The sequence below is a fragment of the Zea mays genome, chromosome 1 (assembly GCF_902167145.1).
Source record: "Zea mays cultivar B73 chromosome 1, Zm-B73-REFERENCE-NAM-5.0, whole genome shotgun sequence".
In the NCBI taxonomy this organism is placed as follows: Eukaryota; Viridiplantae; Streptophyta; class Magnoliopsida; order Poales; family Poaceae; genus Zea; species Zea mays.
In genome coordinates this window covers 274,848,466-274,871,002 of record NC_050096.1, presented here as the reverse complement: position 1 = coordinate 274,871,002, position 22,537 = coordinate 274,848,466, and the positions used below count along the sequence as shown (strand labels likewise).

Genomic DNA, 22,537 nt, shown 5'->3' with positions numbered 1-22,537 from the left:
GATCGATCTGCCCGGCCGGTGAGTTCATGGACAGTGGACCTATCTTTTCAAATACAAGACAGCTGTATTCATCATGTAAACTGTTAGCTGAGCTTTTGGTTTATGTTTTAACTGAACCAATTCTATTTTTAGGGATGGACTGAAGATCTACTGCCTATCGGGGTTGCCACCCTTTTCTAGAGACCAAGATGAACCGATAGAGACGTTTAGTAATTTCAGAAATTGAAGTGTAGAGTGGCAACGACTAAAGGTGATGCAATCAAAGCAAGCAACAAGTCCAGGCAATATGAAGACAAACCCCCCACGTAGATGTGTTGTGAGAGAGCGTCTGGTGGAGGCAATTGGATGTGCCACTTTTGCAAGATTCATTCTGTTCATAGGTATACTCTTTCTCTAAAAACACCAAGTGTTTCTCTATATGTGCAGTTTAATCCCTATATTTCTATGTGCTATGAACCCTTGAAATTGTTGTCTTTCAATGACCATGAGAGCAAGTGGCTGCTAGCATTCCCACTCAGAAGCTGCTTCAAGTCAGGTGGTATACAAAGGGCAGTGAGGGTGTTTATGCGACTTGAGCACCTTCTGTAGAAGTAGCCTATACTCTGGTGCTTGGTCGTTCAGGCTAAGCCCACCAGAAGATACCTCATGCGATTTGCTCTTGCTACTTACTGCTTCATGAGACGAGCAGTGCAACATCTTCTATACCTTAATTGTGTCGCTTTAGCATTTTACCACATCGTCTAAATTCCCCGTGCGCTAAATGAGATTGTTTTCTCAGTGGCGTATTTTCTTATCTGAATAATGTATAGCCATTAGCTTCATTCTAAATTCCTTTCCAGTCAGAGGGATGGTTTGTTTCACATACTTTATTTAGTTTTGTCATGCAAGTTTGATTTCTTCTTCTTTTGTCATAATACAACATACTATACTGTAGAAATGTTCCTCTCATGTTATCTTATATCCCCTTTTAGCTAGGCTTAGAATACTATGTTGTCAGTGTGTAACAAATGATTTATAGAAGGATCATCTTTGTATTTCATAAAGTTTAGCAAGCTAAAGTTGTCATGCTTCTCAGTCTTAGACAAGCTTAGATACCTTGTTAAGTTCTTGTTTTATATGTCGATTTAACCACTTGGCATAATAATATGAACATCAATATGAGTAGGTAAGCCATATTTTGTTATCTTTTAACCTTTTATTTTATATGTTAACAAATAGAATTTGCACCTTGAATTTGGTCTTGCGTGGTACTTTTTAATCTGCTCACATGATACTTCTTATTCATTGCCATCCAATTTAATTAATTGCCCTCAGTTGAATTGGTTCCTTTGCCATTTTACTTAGGAGGATAAAAGAAGACACTACCTTGGTACTGTTGCCACAATGGACAAAAGAAGATTAATGTTGTGTGAGATTTTTTCATTCCTTTGATCTATTGCATGATATTTGTACCCCAATCAACAAAATAAATGTGACTCAATTCAGGAGCAAATCACCAGTCTTGTTCACAATCCAATTCACTATGGCTAAAATATCAAACTTATGCTTCTTGAGGTTTGTTTTTTTCCTGCTCTTCCTTTAATATCTGATGACTGATGGACTGGTGAGTTCATGATCTGCTTCATGCTTTTCCTTTTATATATGGTCACTACATCACTGGTTAGTTCATGGTATGTTGGATGTCTAAACCTACCATATTGGCAGAGTATACTCCTTCTAACTCCTGAGGCTACACTTATTATAAATGCTTTGGAGAAGAGAAACCATAACTTGACTATATACAGAACACCCATCATCACTATGATCATACTGGTGGAAACTTGGAATTGAAAGAAAAATATGGTGCAAAGGTATAACTTTCTTATGACTCTATTATATTCGTTCTTGCATTTAAAGTTGAATGTCAAAAGTTTGATTGAAAATTCTTATGACTCTCTTATATTCGTTCTTGCAAAAGTTGAATGCTTAACTCCTCCAGTGCACACAAAGGCTTTTGTTGACTTTCATTGTATTTCTATCAGATCATGAGTGCTATTATTTTGCTGGTTGTGGAGCTATATTTACAGGTGACACATTGTTCAATCTATCATGCAAAAAGCTTTTTCAATGGAGCCATTGATATATTGATATGTGTCTCTCATGCGAAAATAAGGAAAATGATGTTTCCTAACTATAGATAGGTTTAGAACTTTTATTTTCTAGAAAAGTAGTTAAGGGGATTTTCTTATGTGTATTATGGTTCGTAAATCCTAGAGAGCACTTGAACAGATTATGATCTGGAGTTCTGGACAAAAGCACAACTTACCTTCAATAAGAACTGAAATCTTAGGAGAAAAGGTACCAGACCTCAGGATCAAAGCCCGCAGAACTGACAGGTAGTGAATACAAACCGAATAACTAAATGTTAAAAAGTCTAGACAATCTTTCAGAAGATAGACAATATAGAATGCACTATTGGTTACATATTACTAGCATATCCTACCACCAATATACACACCGCCCACTCATGTTGCACCCTTTGATACTCTTTTTGCAGCAGTAAGAGTATGTTGCCTGGCATGTGACTTAGGCGTTGAGCATTTTTTTGAAAAAAGGAGCATTAACTGAACATCATAATTACTACTAAATAAAGGATATGTAGGCATTACACACTTAGAGATTTACCCCAAGAAGATTCTTTTTAACATAGTCAACCACGAGGGTTCTTGAGTCCCCAATACCCAGTAGACAACAGAAGCTTGTTTTGTTTCCACTTTTATCGTCAATAGATGTTATCAATACTTACTGATTAAATTCACATCCTTTGGTATATGAACTTTATTGCTACCCAGAAGTATGGGCTCTCTGGACATGTACCATCTGAGGTTGGTATGCTTGCAGCTTTATCTATACTAGACCTCTGAAGTAACAAACTAAATGGTACTACCACAGAAAAAACACTTTATGAAATTGAAGCACCTATAATTATCTGGGAATTCCTTGACCTTTGCGGTCCTCGTGCTTGTAGACGCTCTTTATCAGGAAGTTGCAGTTCTCCTTTTAATATTGTGTTTGGTATTCAAAAGGTTGCCGAGGATTATCAATGAAGTCATCTAAAGTCTTAAAACCTTACCCCGTTTGGGAGCCTCGCCGCACTTAGCGGGCACTCGGCCGCACCCGTGCTGGCGCGTGGCGGCACGCCCCCGCGGCGCGACGCGTGTGCATTGATCCAGACACGAAAACTTACTCTATTTCGCCTCTGAACGTCCCATGCCCTCCACCGCTCCCACGCCTGATCAATCGGACCCGAAAACTCGTATACACAATCTTTCGCGTTGCTACCACCGCGGCTTCCTTCTCTACCCTTCCCTCGCGTCGCCATCGCAAGAGTATCTCAACTCCGCCTCGAGACCTCCCCCCTCGCTGGTCTCAGCCATGGTGAGATCTCTCTCGTCCTTACTCTAGCGCTTGTTGCATCTTCGCTGCGCTGCAGCCATGGATTTGGCCTCGCCCTTACTAATTCCTGACGTGCGGCGGCTCTTGTTTGTGGTTCTAGGTGAAATATTCGACGGAGCCGACCAACCCCACCAAGTGTAAGCTTCTTTAACAAAGGTTTCCATGCATATTTCTGCATCTGCGGGTTTTCTGATTCGCGTGTTGTTATCTTTTATTCGATGTAGCCGCTAAGGCCATGGGTCGTGACCTACATGTTCACTTCAAGGTGAGAGATCCCTATCTGCCTCCTGTCCGAGATCCTATTTTAACAGATCTCATGATTTGTTTGTGCTATTTTTGTGCTGCGTTCGGCTATAGCCTAGGTATAATACATCTAGGATTCATCTTTACTCTTCAAGTAGTGTACGCCGTTCAACTCACGCTACCAGCTATCATGTTTCCCTTTTTTATCGTTATTATTCCTTTCGATAATGCCGTTTGCAGTTGGTTTCTTTGTGTTTTTAGATGCATTTGGAAGCCTTGCACTCTGAATTTACCGGACTAATGTTGTACTCCATCCTTCCACGAAAGGATGCAATTCACACTTTCTAAAGGAGTCACGGTTTGAAATTTGACTAAAGTTATATATAAAAGAAAGTACTTGCATAAGTTATATTTATCATAGAAGTACCAGCTTCATTGTTATTGGGCTGACCAGGTTTCACAACTTGATTCCAATTAGATTAGTAAGTGAAGTACGTGATGTATTAGTATACTTGCGTTACTTCTCTTAGTGAATCTCTGTGATTGCCAGCAGTTTAAGGCACCAGACACCAAACGAATGTGCTTACATATAGTGGAAAACCTTTAGAATGGCAGCTTCATTGCTATTTGGAGGGCAGGTGTGGCAACTTGTCTCTGTTGCTGCTGTGCAAGCCACTCTATGGTTGAATGCATGCATTTTCCTGCTTCTGTGGTATATATATGCTGCCAAATGAACTTTCTGATGTTGATTAAATGGTTATGTTTGTGTGCTAAATAAAAATTAGACTCTTCATCAAATTTTTCTTATTGATAAGTCCATTAAGCGCAGTTGCACGATGCTCTACTTTTTGTAGGTGTCATTCCTGTTGGTAGTGTTCATTTCTGTAGTTGAATACCCTAAAGAAAAAAGCAGGATGATGTGCTATATATTAGCAGTATCCCCGTAAACTTTAGGAACACGATGATCATCGTTATTGGGTGAACCTTTGGTCATGTCCATGTGTTGGACAACTCCATGTCAATTGGTTCAGTAAATGATGACACATTTGTTTTCACATATTTTGTAGCTTGGGTGTGATAATTTTGGTGTGATAATGGTTGTGATAATTTCTCTGTCCATTCATAAGATGGCACACAATATATTTCAGTTGCTGACGCTATTTATTTTTTGATATGATGTGGATATATTTTTTGTGTATGTTAACGCACCTATCATGCTTGCAGAACACACGTGAGACAGCTTTTGCCCTTAGGAAGTTGTCACTCACCAAGGCCAAAAGTTACCTTGAGGATGTGATCGCCCACAAGCAGGCCATCCCTTTCCGTAGGTATTGTGGTGGTGTTGGGCGTACTGCTCAGGCTAAGTCTCGCCACTCAAATGGTCAGGGACGCTGGCCTGTCAAGTCTGCTAGATTCATTCTAGACCTTCTCAAGAATGCAGAGAGCAATGCTGAGGTCTGCAATTCTTCTTTGCGCTGTCAGAGCTATCTTTGCATCTATAATGTATGCTAATTATGTCAATTTCTCTGCTGCAGGTGAAAGGACTTGATGTGGATACCATCTATGTGTCTCACATTCAAGTTAATCAGGCTTAGAAGCAGCGACGCAGGACATACCATGCTCATGGACGCATCAACCATAAGTCTATCTAACTAAAGTTGAAGTTTTGCTATGCGATGAACTGTTCTTCATTTGGAGCTTAACATTCTGTTTGCCTACCTGGTCCAGCTTACATGTCCTCCCCATGCCACATCGAGCTCATCTTGTCGGAGAAGGAAGAGCCAGTGAAGAAAGAGGTATGTGGACATGTGGTTGTGTACACTGTTGCACCTGATTACCTGATTTAGTGCATGGGATTAATGTTGTGCTATTGTGGTCAATCGTTTCCTTTTCAGGCTGAGTCTCAGATTGCAACCAGGAAGGCTTAGAGAAGGGGCTCTATCTTCTGTGATTGGCTTAGTACAAGTTTTGGCTGATTATTTGTTGTCTCATACTGTTTACCTGAGTATTGTTTGCAAGTGCTTTATCACTGTCCGAACTGTGCATGCAATTCACTGGTCTAGAGAATTGTCCGTGGATTGTTTCATATTTGCGCGTATGGCTCATGTCTGTTGCTTTGCTTTAATCTGTACCGAACATTAAGTGTAGCATTAACAATCTGAAGCGAACATTAAGAGTAGGGTTGTCCTGCTTCTGCAATTTTAGTTGTCAGTAAAATATCTGTTTCTGAAAGCACTTGCCATTCCTTTTTAATATCAGGTGAGCTGAAGTCAACTAAGGTGTATGAGAAATGGGCTAAAAAGATCTCAGGGATGGAGCCACCAACAAATCCGCTAGAGAGGAGAGCGAAGTAAGTTTTCATCCCCACAGAACACTTGAGGCTGCTAAAATCCCTTACTATTCAATAGCTCCCTCAATTCCCTTTCTTCCAAACAAGCCCTTAGGTGTCAGTGTTACATTCCGCTACCATTTGCTTGTTTCCAACTGATCGTTGTCTTGAACTCCATGGCACGAAGAGGAAGAACAGTGAGGAGAATGATCTGATACTAGCTATCTCACAGCGCAGGGTTGAGCGGAAAAAACAGTTCAACTCCATCCTCTCGAACATCATGTCCAAGTGTGACTCCAAGGCGAGCAGCTCAGAGCCCACGAAAGAAGAGTTTGAGCAAGCGCAACAGAGGCTGGAGAGCAGAAGGGCCAAGAGGCGCAAGTGATGCTGCTGCCAGCCTTCTTGCCCTATGCTGAACATTGTCTGAACCTTTTGGTGTGACCTGAATTTACCAGCATGCAAGTGATGGTTCTAAGACCCAGTTTTAGCGTGTCAGAGTGTGTGTCATATCTCTTGTCCTCTCACGGTACACTATGTTGTATGGTTATCGGTTATCACCTTGCCGAGAGGGAAGCTCTATTTGATTTGAAAGTATCATGACATATTTTACCGCGACAATTATCATTACACATTTCTTCAAGTTATGTTGCAAGAATAAAAATTGGCTTCAGTTTCAAAATTACTATGCTTGTCTTAGTTGACAGCTTTTTTTTGTCATTACATACTTGAATTTTCAATGGTAAAATTTAGCATTCCTTTGCATTGTACTCTGAATTTTTTTAAAAGAGCTTTGACATACCGAACCAGTCTATTTTATGGCGCGTACTGTTGTCTACTTTGAATCGTACTAAATAAAGTTTGTTAATGTATTTGACTAATGAAGGTAGGGCGCCGCGAAGCGCGCTTCCGTTTCTAGTCATTATAATAACTCACGGTTACCTTTTGTGTGCCGTAAAATTAATCACCTGTTTGCAGGGATAGTAATAGATCATAATCCCAATGATCCTTCCCAATTTATTTAAGTCTTTAACTAATTTAATTTTCAAAAGTAAATGGAAATAGTGTCTTATCCTAATTTAACATGATCCTTAAATTAAATTTTATAGTGAGACGGCTTTGTATAGCTATGCCAACCATACCAACCGAGAATGAGACCCTGGACAACAAACCAAGCAATGAAATCAGCGCTCCTAATTCTTAGATGGACCACGATTTTTTTAATGATGACCTGCTTTGGTTGTACAGGAGTATCCATTTTTGTGGATCTAGATGATCTAGATTTCTAGAATGGCTGCTGGGATCCAAATGGAAAGTCGTGAAGTGGCACATTTCGTTGAAAAACACGGGTTTATAGAATAAATGATTTCAACGCAGTTTTTTTTATATGTGGACTAATATACTTATATACACCACGATTGAAGCCCCAAACCGGAGCGGAAGAACATTCCTAGATTCAACCTGAAAAAAAAGTAGACTTTCGATTACAACATGCCACCTCTGAAGTTCCAAACTTCCAAATAAGACAAGACAATGGGCCTGTTTGTTTCAGCTTTTTTCTGACCAGCTTTTCTGAAAATCTGGCTGTGGGGAGAATCTGGCTGTAGGGAAAATCTGAGTATCATTACGATTACGTGTGGAGTAAGATAAAGTTGTCCATGGGGCTCAGGATCTATAAAGTGACGGATTACTACTATTGCAACGACTCAACCGATTATATGTTTATGTTGATTTTGAATGGTTTTTACCCAAATGAATTTTATAGAAGCTGTCTGAAAAGCTGAGTGTTTAGTAGTCCGTAGCAGCTTTTGGTGGCCAGAAGCTGCGAAAAGCCGAAACAAACAGGGCCAATATCAACGGAGAAAAACTACTCTTCGTCTTCAAATAAATAAATATCTTACTTTTTGAGAGCACCTAGAGGGGAGTGAATAGGTGATTCTGTAAAAATCAAATACTAAATAGTCACAAACTTGATTATTAAGGTGTTAGTGAAATCAAGTGGCTATGGAACACGCTCGTGCGGTCAAAACAATCACAATAAGCAACACACGTGACACGCGATTTTTATCCCGTGGTTCGGCCAAGTAACACTTGCCTACTTCCACGTTCTGGCGTCCCAATGGACGAGGGTTGCACTCAACCCCTTTCAAGCGATCCAATGATCGACTTAAATACCACGGTCTTTTCTTTTAGAATATGTTTCCCGGTTGCGAGGAATCTTCACAATTTGAAGTATCTCGCCCTTACAATAGAGATCACAAAGAAGCACAAGAGTAAGGGAGGGAAAGCAACGCACACAAGACTCAAATCCGCAGCAACACCACGCACACAAGTGAAGAAGTGAGCACACAAACACAGCGCGAGGAGTTTACAACTCGAAAGTGCTCAAATCTCAAGAACTATGATCTGATTGCGTGAATGCAGAGTCTAGGTGCCTTAGGATGTTTCTTGTAAGCTTAGTGTTCTGCTCCATGCGCCTAGCGGTCCCTTTTATAGCCCCAAGGCAGCTAGGAGTCGTTGGAGATCAATTTGGAAGGCCATTCTTGTCTTTTGTCGAGTGGTGCACCGGACAGTCCGGTGCACCACCGGACAGCCACTGTTTATGTCCGGTGCGCGATCTCCTTCCATATTGGGCGCAGCCGACCGTTGCTCCACGGGGCCAATTGGCGCACCGGACAGTCCGGTGCACCCAGCCGACTGTTGGAGCTGGTCACGTGTCGCGCGTTGATCGCACGGATGACCGTTGCCGCTGGCGTTGTTGGCTCACCGGACAATCTGGTGCACCACCGGACAGTCCGGTGCATTATAGCCACGTCGCCTTTTTCATTTCCCGAGAGCGACGAGTTCGTCGCGATGACTCACCGGACAGTCCAGTGAATTATAGCCGTACGACTCCGTCGTTTCCTGAGAGTAGTCGGTTCACCGTCGACTCGCCTGGGGCACCGGACAGTCCGGTGCGCCAGGCCCAAGCTGCTATTGGTTGTACACAGCCAACCTTTTTCAATTCGAATCTTCTTGACTTGGCACTGTTTTTATCACTTAGATAAATATGTTAGTACTAAAAAACAATTCACTAAGTCTAGAAACATACCTTGTCTTTGATTTACACTTCTTGCTCGTTTAGTACATAAGAGTTTAACACATTTATGTTGGACATTTAATCAACAAAACAATTATAGAAATGACCAAAGTGCACATTTCCCTTTCACTTTTTAAAGAGTATTTCTTAAAGAAAAGGCCAGACATAGTACCGGATGCTCCACATAAACTGCCTTAGTCTTCTTTAAATTTATTTAAGAGACGGCTTCAAATTCATGATCTATTGACTCAGTATAACTGACTTAGTCTTCTATAAATTTATTTAAAAATATACTATTATTTTCGTAATAAATTTATTTAAAACGTAAACATTATTCTTGTACTCTTTGTCAGACTTAAAAAGCTTGGAGTTTTAGGAACGAGACGTGCAATTATTTTGTTAGGGGGAGTAGGCATCAAGGTAGAGTTTGGCCGGATGTCAAATCCGCCGCCACAAATAGGTAGGGCACAGCAGAAGTGAAAAAACCAAAGAGAAAGCAGGAAAACTGAGGTTGTCCGCAGCCGCCTCCGCCAGACAGCCTCCTCCCCTTGATCTGGTAGCTACAGAAGCCCCCAAGGCTGCAACGGTATCCCTTAAAAGCCCCCCCTTGGTAGCAGATATGAACAGTGAACCGCCACAGTTAGCGTGAAGCTGTGGCCCCTCTACTCAATGTTCATGTGTACTATGTTTTTTTAATAGGTGAAGAAAAATGGTAATAGATGATGAATAGGGTTGGATAATAATATTTTAGGGTTATAGTGGGGTATAGGGGGAGAATATAGGGGGAACCGCTGCAGGAGATGAAAAAATAAGGGATGAAATGTTGATTATGTGACGCAAAAAATGATATAGGAAGAAAAAATTAGGGGTAACCGCTACAGACAGTCTGAAGCGACTGACATTTGAACTCCCGCCTCCGTCCCCTGTCCGGCGCAGCGCAAGCCACAGCCATCGTCGGAAAAAAATTTGGTACAGGCCAACTGCAAATTAGAATGTTTGTAATCTCTCACAAAAATAAAGATATGTTCCATTTAAAATACACTAGATAACATTTTAGTTATTATTATTCTTTTTTGAGGACTGCAAACATTCGACCTGCACTAATTTTTTTCCCCATCGAATGGCATCGGCCCCAGCCCCCCACTGCTGACGACCACCGCTCCGTGCAGCCGGACCAGATCCACTGATCCAGTATTGCCCCGCAGGCCGCAGGCGAGGCTGCACAGCTACCCGTCTACAACCACCGCTGGCCTGTAGTGCCGTCCGTGCCTGTTGCCTGCCAACGCGCGTCGCGGCCGGAATCATCGCCAACCTGCCGGTCGGTACGTTACAATTACTTACGTACTGTACCCTACTACTACACGCGCCTCGCAAAAAGTCGCCCTCTTCCTCCACTCGCCGACACACACGGCGCAAATCCCCACAACCCCAAGCGGGCGGGCGGACTTCCACCCACCTTCTCGCGCGGCGACGTGCTCGGCTCGCTTCCAGCCACCTCGCTCGCCGCCCGCCTCGGAATCCCCGCCGCGAGATCTTGTTCCCCGGAGGATGGAGGTGAGTAGTGCCGCTTCCTGCAACCCTCTCTGGCTTTTCCTGCTCCGTGGCGGCGGCTGTACTCGGCATGGTCGGCTGCGGCCTCAGGCTTAGCCGTGGGAGGCAATTTCGCGGTGGTTCTGCTTGGCCGCTAGGGGGGGATATCCATTGTGCCGCGACCGCATTGCTCCCGTTTGGACGGTGGCTGCAGGTTTTCTGGTGGATTTGGTGCCTGCGCGCCGTTCCTCCGGAATCCTGCCGCCGCCGCTAAGGAACTCTGGGTGCAAACTGAGGCCACACGCTGCACCCGCGGTTTCGTCTGTTTGTTGCTGGATTCTAGTAGTTTGGTGTGCTTGGTTGATGACATGTCGATTGGATATTTCTGTTTGGCTGCACCTTTTCCATTTTCCTTTCAGGTCCAGCTTCCCCCAGATAAGAGACTAGAAATGCCTGCTGTTCTCTACTGCCAGTACAAATTACTCTGCTTGTCATCAACTCGAATTTTGACAGCCCCGTGTTGATAAAAGGCGATTAGATCACTAGATCCCATCTTCAAGTTCGTTGGGCATGCTTCCTTTCAGATTTCGTGCCAGGATTAGCAATTGGTGATTTCTCTAATGGATGAGAATACTAAGGCCCTCCTAGATTATATAAGTTGGGTTATGATAGAAGGTTAGGAGAGTAAAATATCATTTTGGAACCACAAATAAGCTAAAATAAGCTACCCAATGTTAACTTATTTCAGTTTATTTGTGGTCTCAAAGTGATATTTTACCCTCATACACTTTCACTATAATCCAGCTTATATAATCTAAGAGGGAAGTAAACAGACCCTAAAGTGCAGGTTTCTGCATTTCCACACACTCCATTGAAATGCATTTGTACAGTCCTTTTGGTCCTTTCTTGGGGGGTTTCAGGTTACTGAATATTGCTGTTAATTCCTCTCGTACCTGTAATGTGGCGACGGGCTTACAGCTGGTAGCCTGGCACAAATTACCTGGATATCCAGCATAATAAGACTGGACCCATATCTGCAAATAAATTTGCGGACCTTGACAGTGTAAATGAAAAAAATGACTTATTTTTTATTTATATGTCCCTGTGAGGCTGTGACTACAAAAATATGTGAATAAAATTTTATTGGAATATGGGTCTCCGGTTGGTCATAATTTGTCATTTTATTTGAACCAAATATTGGCAACCGTACTTTTCGAGCATTACTTTCATGAAACTTCTGAACACCTACGTACCTGGAAACACTTGATGTTGTTGACCCATTTCATCAGTGGTCTATGGTAACCAGGGTTATCAATTTCTGGTCGAAATCCAGCCAATTTCGCCGATTTTTCTCGATTCTGTAGTAGGCGAAATTCAAATTTCGGTCCGCAAAATTATGTATTACAGTTCCCAATTCAAAAAAATATAAAATTCAAATTTTTGTCAAAAAACGAAATTTTAAACAGTAAAAACGAAATTGTAAACCCTGATGGTAACTGATCTGGTGCTTGTGTCGACATCACACTGCATGCTGTCGTATTATGCATCTCTCATGTTACATATTTGGTGAAACATTTTCGGAGAAGATTATTGTGTTATCAAGTACATGTTCCTTTCTGTCAGCTTTATGGTAGCATGTTAAGAACCATATCCAATATGTTGTCCCGACGTTTCTGCAGGCATAAAATGTTATGTTGAAATTTTTAGAATATATACCGGCGAACCCTCTAGGATAAAAAGTGACACCAACAGATTAGCTAGACGATATCTTTTGCCTTATGCCGTTCGAGTTTTCTTCTAAAATTGAAACTCCAGCAACGTTGATAGTGCATTAACACCACAATCATTCCTTACCTCTTCTATCTGCTCTCCATGGTGTTCTACCTTCTATACCACTACCACTTTCGTCTTACAGACTTTCGTGTGTAATTTACTGTTATGTGCTATGGGTGCGTGGGGGTGGCTGGAGGGCCATTCCATCTATCCTTCACGTCAAGAGATAGGATTAGGAAGGAGGTTAGAGTCAGTTAGTTGGTTTGTTAGGATGAATATAGCTATTATAGGTGGCGTCTCTCTAGGGACGCGGTGGTCACTTGGAATCAAGCAATGAAGAAGAATTAATCCTAAGTGGACAACTCTCCCCAATAGTCTAGTCCCCTACTCCCCTTCCAAGCTGACTCTGGCTAGCTATATTCTTGGTAGTGTTTACCATGATGAGCTACAGTTCATAACAATTTTCAGTAGACACCTCTCAGTAACTCAATATCTTCTGCCTGACAGCTGTTTTCAATTTGTACTTATGTCAGTTAGAACTTTCGCCTGAAATGTGTTGATTTTATATTACCTAATGCAGTGATGTGTAATCACTACAATCATGATAGCTTATTTCCTGTCATGTACCTACTCTCTTTGTCCTAGAATATAAGGTACCCAAGCATTCAACGTCTCTCCCAAATTATAAGGGATTCTAAGTGAACTAATCCTCAAACTCACTTTAAAGGGCCACATTTACATGCATACTACTATTGTTGTCTACTTGTCTATCACCGACCCAAATATAGGTCAGTTTTTTACGACATAAATATGTCCTAGAATTCTTAAGATACTTTGTATTTCAGGAGTAGGTCCTAATTAGACCAGAGATTCAATCTCGTTTGCTCATTTTTCTTTCAGGTGAAAACAGTAAAAGTTAGCAATCTTTCATTAAATGCTTTGAAAAGAGAGATCACAGAGTTCTTCAGTTTCTCGGGAGATATAGAATATGTTGAAATGCAAAGGTAATTTGTCAGCACTTACACTTGTGGTTATATATGCATTAGAAAACTGGAGTGAAGTTTCTCAAATATTTGCTTCTGTTTTCATCAGTGAATCTGAATGGTCACAGCTTGCTTATGTCACATTTAAAGACTCACAGGGAGCAGACACTGCTGTTCTTCTCTCGGTACATTCAAGTTCCTACAACCATTTCTAGCTTACCCATTTAGTTTGCACTAAGATAGTTTAACTTTTCGTTTGATGCTATTTCATCTCATATCTTTTATTTCTTGTCCAATATACACCTTTTAATAATTTGATTGCTTGTCGACAGGGGGCAACAATTGTGGATCGTGCTGTCATTATAACTCCTGCTGAGAACTATCAGCTGCCTCCTGAAGCACACAAACAATTATCGGTGCGTGTTATGACATGCTCACCATTTCAAGTTACATCAATTGTGAAGAAATTAATTGACATATGGTCATCTGTTGTAATAAGATTACCTTTATATACTAAACTAAAGAGATAGTCTATTAGTAAATTGCTTGCACAAAGTAGTTATTCTTGCTAGAGTATTTGGGTTTAGGGCAGTTGTTCACATTGTCCATAAATAATTCAACACTACAAAGAATTAGAAGATAATGTTTCTTTAACAGTTCTAAACAAAGTAAAACTACATGTAGCGGCAAAAACACCGCTGAATCAGATAGTTGATTTGGATCGGCACGATTCACCAAAATGAATATGTGTGTATTGTCTCTCAAGTCTATTTATAGACAAGTTTACATACAGTCCGTTTGATGACCATCTTGCTCATAATACATTTTCAGATACGTAAGTACTTTCCTTGAATATGTGTTGATATACTTGTTTACATTTGTTTGCATCTTAAGGGAGCAAACGTCTCTACTGAATCAGCAGTGAGGAAGGCAGAAGATGTTGTGAGCAGCATGCTGGCCAAGGGCTTCGTCCTCAGCAAAGACGCACTCAACTTGGCGAGATCATTTGACGAGCGTCACAACATCCTATCCAACGCCACTGCCACTGTTGCATCCCTAGACCGCCAGTATGGCCTGAGCGAAAAGATCAGTCTCGGAAGGGCCATTGTCGGCAGCAAGGTCAAGGAGGTGGACGAGCGGTACCAGGTCTCAGAACTCACCAAGTCCGCCTTGGCTGCCGCCGAGCAGAAAGCCAGCGTCGCGGGCTCCGCTATACTGAGCAACCAGTATGTCTCGGCTGGTGCCTCGTGGCTAACAAGCGCGTTCGATATGGTAACGAAGGCAGCGGGCGACATGACCTCGATGGCCAAAGATAAGGTGGAGAGGGCCGAGGAGGAGAGGAAAGCCATCATGTGGGAGGAGAGGAGTGGGCTGGTCAGCGAGTACGCGAAGATCCATCTTGACGAGCCCTCTTCGTGGGAGCCCGCGGTTCTGCCTCTGGAATCAGTGGACGAGCAGAAGCTCCAAGCTGTCTGACACGCACAGACCGAGTGTCTCGCACGAAATTCTTTTGCAGCTCGTCCTATATATAGATTGTTCTTTTTCGTTGATGCACTGGATTAAAACAAGTGCGCTTGTCGGCCAGTGCCGTGTAAATTTCTGAGAGTTGGTCTTGTGTTATTACCAGGTTTTGTTCGTTTCTTTTGTTTTGGAGAGAGTGGTGCTACCAGCATTACTACACTAGACTACTCTGTGTGAACGGAATACTACTGTACTTTGTCTCTTCTACTACTACTACAGAAACAGAATACAACTTCCTTCGTTAGATTCAGATTAATACAATGGTGAGGTTGTAAGTGTGGCAGCTAGATCTGCTGCTCCTGCCTTCCAGAACCCGTCCTGTTACCGTAGAACTATTTGTGCTAAAAAAATAACCAGATGGTGCCTGTCCAGTGCTAAAAAAACGAGACTTTGTTTACTATTTAAATCTGAAATAGCTTGAGAATTATCATGTGTAGAAACCAGTACGTACGAGAAAACTTGTGAGAGAGCAGACGTTAAAGTTTTCCATCGCACCGGCCTGCAGCAGAATGACGCATCTGCACGACAGCCTTCTGGGAAATATCAATATTTGCAGTAGATTGTTTCCGACGATGGCCTTCTGCAAATTGCAAATACGCCGATGTGGATTGACTCAAGGGAAAAAAAAGAAAGAAAGAAAGATAGTCGCAACTTGCACAACGCTGATAAAGCTTCCTCGGCGTACATACATTGACAGCCGATCAAACTTGTAGCCAACAAGATCCTTACACGTGTCACGAGCAGACAAGATCTAGCCAAGCGTAGCAGCAGTGACCAAAACTTGGTCATTTGGGTGTGACGAACATGAACCCATAATAACCTGGTAATATTTGGACCAATGCAAACGTGGCACGCTAATCAAACTAGGTACTAACGGTCTGAAGGCTGCCCGTGACTCTGGTGGTGCCGCGCCCTCCAGGCTCCTGCGGCGGCGCGCCCACATCGGTGCAATCCACTTCGCTGGCTTTCTTGATGACTGGAGTATTAATTATTAGAGTAGCCACCAGCATGCTAGATGTCTCTTTCGGTCTGATCCATCTATCTCATTTGAGTATGTTTGGTTGCGGGACAGACAGGACAGAGACGTCCTCTCTCGTCTCTCCAATTTTGATGGATAACTAAGACAACACCGGAATAGTTATGTCCCAACCTTTGACCCTAAACCAAACAACCTTATTTGAGAGATCGTCCCATCTCATCCCATCCTGTCATTGTAACCAAACACATACTTAATTCCTTACTCAAGACATCTCTGTCTTCGTAAATATCTATCTACATGCGAGATTTGCTGATCTTAGGGCTAGTTTGTCATCCTCATTTTCTCATGGGATTTCCAATTTCGTAAGGGAAAATAAACTAATTTTTCTTTAAAAAATGAAAAACCTTTACACTACGTTTGGATGTTAGAATTGGGAGCTGGAATCAGGAAACAGAATTTGTCAGAGCCAATACCAGCGTTTGGACATAGTCAGAATTGGCTCCACGGAATCATGAGTGAATACTGCACGGTATTCGCTTCCGCCTACGCGCACGCGCCCACAATTCTGAGCTCGCTCGCTCTGTTTTCGCAAGAATTGAGTCGTACACCTCCCTAATAAGTGCTTTGCGTACCCCTTCGACGCGCGGGAGAAAGGTCCAGGCTGCGGGAAAAATCCAGAGCGGCGCGCGGGAGGCGACTTCTCCTAGGTCGCGTCTCCCGCGACTTCTCCTAGGCCACGCGACGCTAGCAGGTACCTCACTCCCTCTCAGCTTCCTCTCCGGCCGCCATTCGCGTGCTTCCCCTCCGACCTCTATTCCTTAGCCCTCCAACCACCACTCACGGCTTCCCCTCCCATTCGTGACTGGTGATTTCCCCGCCAGGAAGCTGAGGTGGAGGGAACGAGATGGGGTTCATCGGTGACACCCTGGAGTAGATCTGCTCCATGCACTAGATTTGCATTGTGTGTTAACAATCAAACAATATTGTGCCTCGTAGTTGAATCATGTCAGAACAAGCACTAGATTTGCATTCATACGTAACTCAAGAAAATGAAAGAAGGAAGAGAAGAAGGCTTGCGTTGGCAGAAATTTATTTCAAAACCATTGTTGCTACGCTAGCATACATGCATACCGGGAGGAGACCAAGGGAGCTACACTGTTTTAGTAATGATGAGCACCGCCATATACTTAGAAGATATTTACTCAAAGAATTATATGATGCATCCGAGGTAACATGCTATGATGAGTTGCGTCTAACTAAAAGGAATTTCCATGACTTGTGCGCCATGTTACGTGAGAAGTGTGGCCTTTGTGATAGTGTGCACAGTAAAGTTGAAGAAAGGGTTGCAATGTTCTTGCTTATTGTTGGCCATGGTCTGAAAATGAGGCTGCTTCGTGGAACTTACAAGCGGTCTCTAGAGACTATTAGTAGGTTCTTTGCTGATGTATTGACAGCTATTCTATCTCTATCTAAAGAGTTCATCAAGCTTCCTGATTCTTCGGTTCAGCCCCCCGGAGATTATAAATGGAAGTGGTTTGATAATACTCTTGGGGCACTAGATGGTTGCCATGTCGATGTGTGTGTTAACATACCTGACCAAGGAAGGTACAGAAATAGAAAGCAGCAAATCACAACTAACATGTTAGGTGTGTGTGATTGGAATATGAAATTTTTATATGTGCTGCCTGGTTGGGAGGGTTCAGCTTCTGACTTTACGTGATGCAATGAGAATTGGTCGTCAAGATGCTTTTGTTGTACCAAAGGGTACGACTCTTTTTTCTAGAATTTTTTCTTCTTGTTTTTTGTTTGTCTTAGCTAATGATTTGCCTTAATATTAGGCAAATATTATTTAGTTGATGCTGGATATACAAATGGTCCTGGTTTTCTAGCTCCGTATAGATCAACCCGCTATCATTTGAATGAGTGGGCTACAAGTCAACAGCAGCCCCAAACTCCAAAAGAGCTATTTAACTTGCATCATGCTCGTGCTAGAAATGTGGTAGAGAGAACCTTTGGCTTGTGGAAGAAAAAATGGGCTATTTTGCGTGAACAAAGTTTCTTTGACATAAAGGACCAGGTATAAAATACTCATATGATGTGTCTTTGCTAGTTTAATTCAGAACTTACCTAGTTTAATTTGACATCATATTAATCTTTGCACAGATTCGCATTATTAATGCTTGTTGTGTCTTACACAACTTCGCAAGAGATAGGCAGCATGAGATGGATGATCTATTATTGCAAGAAGTGGACAGTGAGATAGCTGCTTTGCCAACTGAGGTGATAGATGATGCTAACTTGATAAGAACAGTCCAAGTCGCTACTGAATGGAACATCTTTAGAGACCATCTATCTAATGATATGTTTGCTGACTACCAAGCTTCTTAGTTGGGGTCTTTTGCGTAATACCTTGTTGCCCCTTCTTTTGTACGTGCATCAGATATTAGGGGTTGGAATTGATATATAATATTATCTACCTTTTTATATATTCATGCATCACATCAATCTCATTCTACAATTTATCTCGTTATTTTAGCGCCATGGCTGAACTGAAAGCAAAGAGGGGTAGTCGTACTTACCTCACATGGACAGATGCGATGGATCTAGCTCTTTTGGAAGTTCTTGTGGAGCATCACAATAATGGAGACCGTGGTCAAAATGGTTGGAAGCCACATGTCTACAATGCTGCCATAAGAAATGTGAAGGATAAGTGCAATGTGGATATCACAAAGGATAATATTTCGGCAAGGTGCAAGACCTTTGATAAGCACTATGAAATCATTAGCAAGATACTATCGCAGAGTGGCTTTGGGTGGGATTGGGAGAACAATAGACTTTCTATGGACAATGAAGATGTTTAGTTTAGATATGTGGAGGTATGTGTACATATGTCTCTCTTTTTTATACCTTCTATTTTGTCTTTACATGATAACATTTTTTTATTTTTGTAGTTGTGTGATTATTTGTCCATTGTACAGGCTAACAAAGGAGCAGCATGCTACAAGACAAAAGTGGTGAAGAACTGGGATGCAATCTGCACTATATACTCCAAAGACCATGCCAATGGTGAAGGTGCCAAGACAGGGACTGAAAGTGGTCAAGATGTGGTGAATGACAGTCCTACAAATGCCAATGAAAACTCTCCGGTGTTAGCTCCAAAGAAGCAGCGAACTGGTGATGCAATTATGGGTGTACTTACTGATATGAAAGCTTCATTTCAGGAGGCTATGCAGTCCAATGCACCTTTAGAATTGCCAAAGAAGACGGCTCCGTCTAAGATCCTTGCAGCGCTTCAAGAAATTCCTGATTTACCTCGTGAAGACATGCTACGATCTTATGGTATGTTGCTAAGCCGTGATGATCGCATATTTGAAGCTCTTATGGAGCTCCCAATGGAAATGAGGAAAGATTGGCTGCTGTTTGAGAATGAGAGGAAGTGAAGTATGTGGAGACAACATAGTCTTTTGCTACTCCAGGATGCTAGTTAAAACTTGTTCTCCTAGTTAGTTAGTGGAGAAAGACTTTGCTTTTGCTACAATGTAGTAGTTAAGAACTTGTTGAAATATTAACTAGTTATCGTCATGTTGTATTGTCACAGGTATTGTAGTATTTATTTGTGATCTGAGTGATCTGAATGTTCACTTGCTTTCTCCTCCATGCTATAAGATATTAGTTGCTGTAGATATTTATTTTTAGAATATTGTTGTTGGCAAGAACTATTTTAAAAATATTAGCTGCTGTTGTCATGGTAATTCCCAAATAACATGTCATGTACAATCATTTTTGTGCTGCTCACTGTTAATCGGAAGATTTTTTTTTCTCACTGTGTTTTGTACATTTCAATCAACTGCACACCCAAACAAGAATTGGAATTGGACGCTACACTATGATTCCAACTGTCGTTACATGCTCATCCAAACACCAACAATGGAATTGCAGACCATTTCCATTTCCCCTCAGCTTTAGAATTCATCCACCATTTCAATTCCTGCACGTGAATACTTACATCCAAACAGAGCATTAGGAAAATGGTGTTCCCAAACTAGCCCTTAAACTGGAAATGGTACGTCACCTGAAAATCTATACTTGCTTTGGAGGGTTCCGTGCAGCCGCACGCCTCGACCATAGTTTACTACAGGAGGAAGCATAAGCTACGCTATGTTTATTCCAAATATATCCTGATCCTTATCGGCATATCTCTTTTGTGGCACACTGGCACATCATCTCCGTCACCGCGGACAGCACGGGCTAACAGAACCGACTGCAACATGGCCCCGTCAGGGTGGCGGCTGCTTTTTAAATCGATCGCCATTACGATGGGCCCCGTCAGGAAGATGCTGAAGAACCACAACCACTCCGAATGGCAGATGCTAGAGCTTAGTATTATTACTATTACTATTAGTTAGTTAAGCAACTGTTTTATTCTGTTCATCATATCATAATGAATCTAAAAAAATTGTTCTTGTTGTGTGTAATTCGTTTCCTGTTGTGAATTTCGGTTCGTGCATACTGTTAAGTGTTAACCCAAAATTAAAACCGCTCCCAGCTTTTACGGTGATTCTTTCGCGATTGCAAGGAACGTACAGGGCTCCAGCTTCGAGGGAGTGTGGGGCTTCCTTGCTGGTCAGCTTTCAGCGCCACGACTGCATGCGTGCGGACATGCCAACGAACCGTAGCATGCCTCGGCAGGCGCGCGACACGTGTGCCACTGACCGCACACGAGTGAGACGTCGTCGTCCGTGGGTTTCGTTTGAATTGACCGAATCTGTCTTCGATCGAACTAAGGGTGTTTGGTTTTTAGAGACTAATTTTTAGTCCTTAAATTTTATTTCATTTTAGTTCCAAAATTTTCAAATATAGAAACTAAAACTTTATTTTAGTTTTTATATTTAACAATTTATAGACTAAATAAAATAAAATAATAGGACTAAACATTAGTCCCTAGATACCAAACACTCCTCCCTAAGGCTAGAAAGTTTACTATTCTAGTACCGGTGCCACTCGCTCGGACTCTGCAGCCAGCTGACAGCGACACTGAATGCGTGATCGTTGCCTTGCCTGAGCTGAGAGTGAGAGTACACTGTACACCAAGGCATCATCCACGTAGGCACGCAGCCGGCCGTCACGCGCGTCAAATGGCGGCTTTGTTGTTTGCGTCGCTCGCCTGATTCCGTCCTGTGGTGGCGAATAAATGCGCCCGAACCAGCTACAGCTGGCGTCAACCGTCACAACTCACAAGCGTCGTTCAGGCCTGTACGGAGTCTGCATCTAGGTTACGTAATACCTGACGCTTCAAGCATTGCCCCGTTCGTCATCTTGAATCGTTGAATGTTATTTCTTATAAAATTTTAGAAACAATGAATGGTTAAAGTAAACTTTAAATAGCTAAATATTTGTTACTGTTATAAGTTGAAGTAAATTTTAAATGGATGGAGTAAATTATGAATGACTGAATATTTATTTACATTGTACGTTAAAGTGAATATTAAATGGATAGAGTAAACCTTTGTTGTTGGGCCCTACGGGCGGTGGGCGGATCAGGCCTATCGGAGAGGAAATCTCCGGCTGGGTAGCGGAGTGCACCCGCACTAAATCCTAAGATGAGGAGGGGTCTAGCCGTTTTGCTTGTTAGTTAGAAAACGGGAAGAAACACAAGAACACACAAGGATTTAGAGTGGTTCGGACCGCCGGAGCGTAACACCCTACTCCACTGTGTGATGTATTGCTTGAGAGCTTGTATGAACTTGTGAGCGTTTGAGTGGATCTAAGATTGGATCTGCCTTGTAACGTCGCATGCCTCCCCTTTTATAGCTGAAGGGGGCATGCACAAAGGTACTGAGCCTCGACATGTGGGCCCAGAGACATAATGAATATAGCACTTGGAGCTACAAATGTTCGCTGCTAGGGAAATCTTATTGTGCCCTGACATCCGAGATCTGTGTATCCTCGGCGTGTAGGGGAAGCTTCTCGTAGAAGGGGTGATGAGCACAGTGCGCCGCATGGCACGGGCGCACTGTTTGACAACAGACTCAGGCGCGCCGTCTGCAGGATGACCCTGACGTCGTCAGCCAGCGGAGTGGACAGGACGCATTAAATGCTGAGAGGGCACGTCGCCCGTCAGCGTGGTGGCAGGCGGCGCGTCCTCTCCGCAATAAATGCAGAGGCTGCGTGGCTTTAGAGGCCATACGTCAGGCTCCGCCCATTGGCTTATGTCACGGGCCACAAGCCACGCGGCAGCAGCGGGTCTCCTCCTAAGCGGGGAGCGCAGAGCAAGGCCTGGACATGTGCCAGCACCAGACCCTTACTTATGTCGGGGTCCTCCCCATCCCGGGACCTTGCTGTGGTCCGGACCTTACTTGGAGGGACCTGGGGCCCACCCTGAAAGCTCTCTTGTGAGTTTTGGTGTTTGGATGACAACTCAATTAAAGGACTAACAAGTGTACTAAGTGTTGAACAGGTGCTTAAGATAAAGTCTACAAGGTTCAACACAAGTGAACAAATGTGATGGTCCAAGAACTAGATTATGGATACATAATGGACATCACAAGTAAGATGGACATTGCATAAAGTGAGACTCGGGTGCGTAGCTCGGAGACAACTGATCAAGCCAAGGACGGAGGCAAGAAGAGCTTCGAGGTACCAAGTGCACGGGAGAAGGTCAAGGAGGC

At 42.7% G+C, this 22,537-nt stretch overlaps 1 protein-coding gene, 1 long non-coding RNA gene, 1 other non-coding gene and 1 pseudogene across 5 annotated transcripts; all 4 read left to right on the top strand.

The window, feature by feature from the left end:
- Positions 1–3,270: 3,270 nt before the first annotated feature.
- Positions 3,271–6,517, top strand: LOC103643906 (ribosomal protein L17 pseudogene; annotated as a pseudogene). The gene has a single exon (NR_166102.1). The product of NR_166102.1 is annotated as a ribosomal protein L17 pseudogene (transcript).
- On the top strand, positions 4,582–4,726 carry LOC111590757 (small nucleolar RNA snoR74). Its single transcript, XR_004855795.1, has one exon. It is a non-coding gene; the product is annotated as a small nucleolar RNA snoR74 (small nucleolar RNA).
- Positions 6,518–10,339: 3,822 nt separating the features above from the next.
- Positions 10,340–15,145, top strand: LOC100282725 (RNA recognition motif containing protein). Of its 2 annotated transcripts, none has more exons than XM_020551678.3 (5): positions 10,340–13,174; positions 13,287–13,390; positions 13,479–13,554; positions 13,702–13,785; positions 14,264–15,145. In XM_020551678.3, exons 2-5 carry the CDS (start codon positions 13,383–13,385, stop codon positions 14,843–14,845), a joined length of 750 nt encoding a protein of 249 aa, XP_020407267.1. In that variant the 5' UTR covers positions 10,340–13,174; positions 13,287–13,382; the 3' UTR covers positions 14,846–15,145. The 2 variants fall into 2 exon arrangements, with proteins under 2 accessions (XP_020407267.1, NP_001149104.2); NM_001155632.2 differs by having other exon boundaries at positions 10,458–10,637; positions 14,264–15,139.
- A 1,369-nt stretch (positions 15,146–16,514) lies between these two features.
- LOC103643905 (uncharacterized) lies at positions 16,515–19,510 on the top strand. Its single transcript, XR_561376.4, has 3 exons — positions 16,515–16,620; positions 18,406–18,745; positions 18,848–19,510. It is a non-coding gene; the product is annotated as an uncharacterized lncRNA (long non-coding RNA).
- Positions 19,511–22,537: the final 3,027 nt, after the last annotated feature.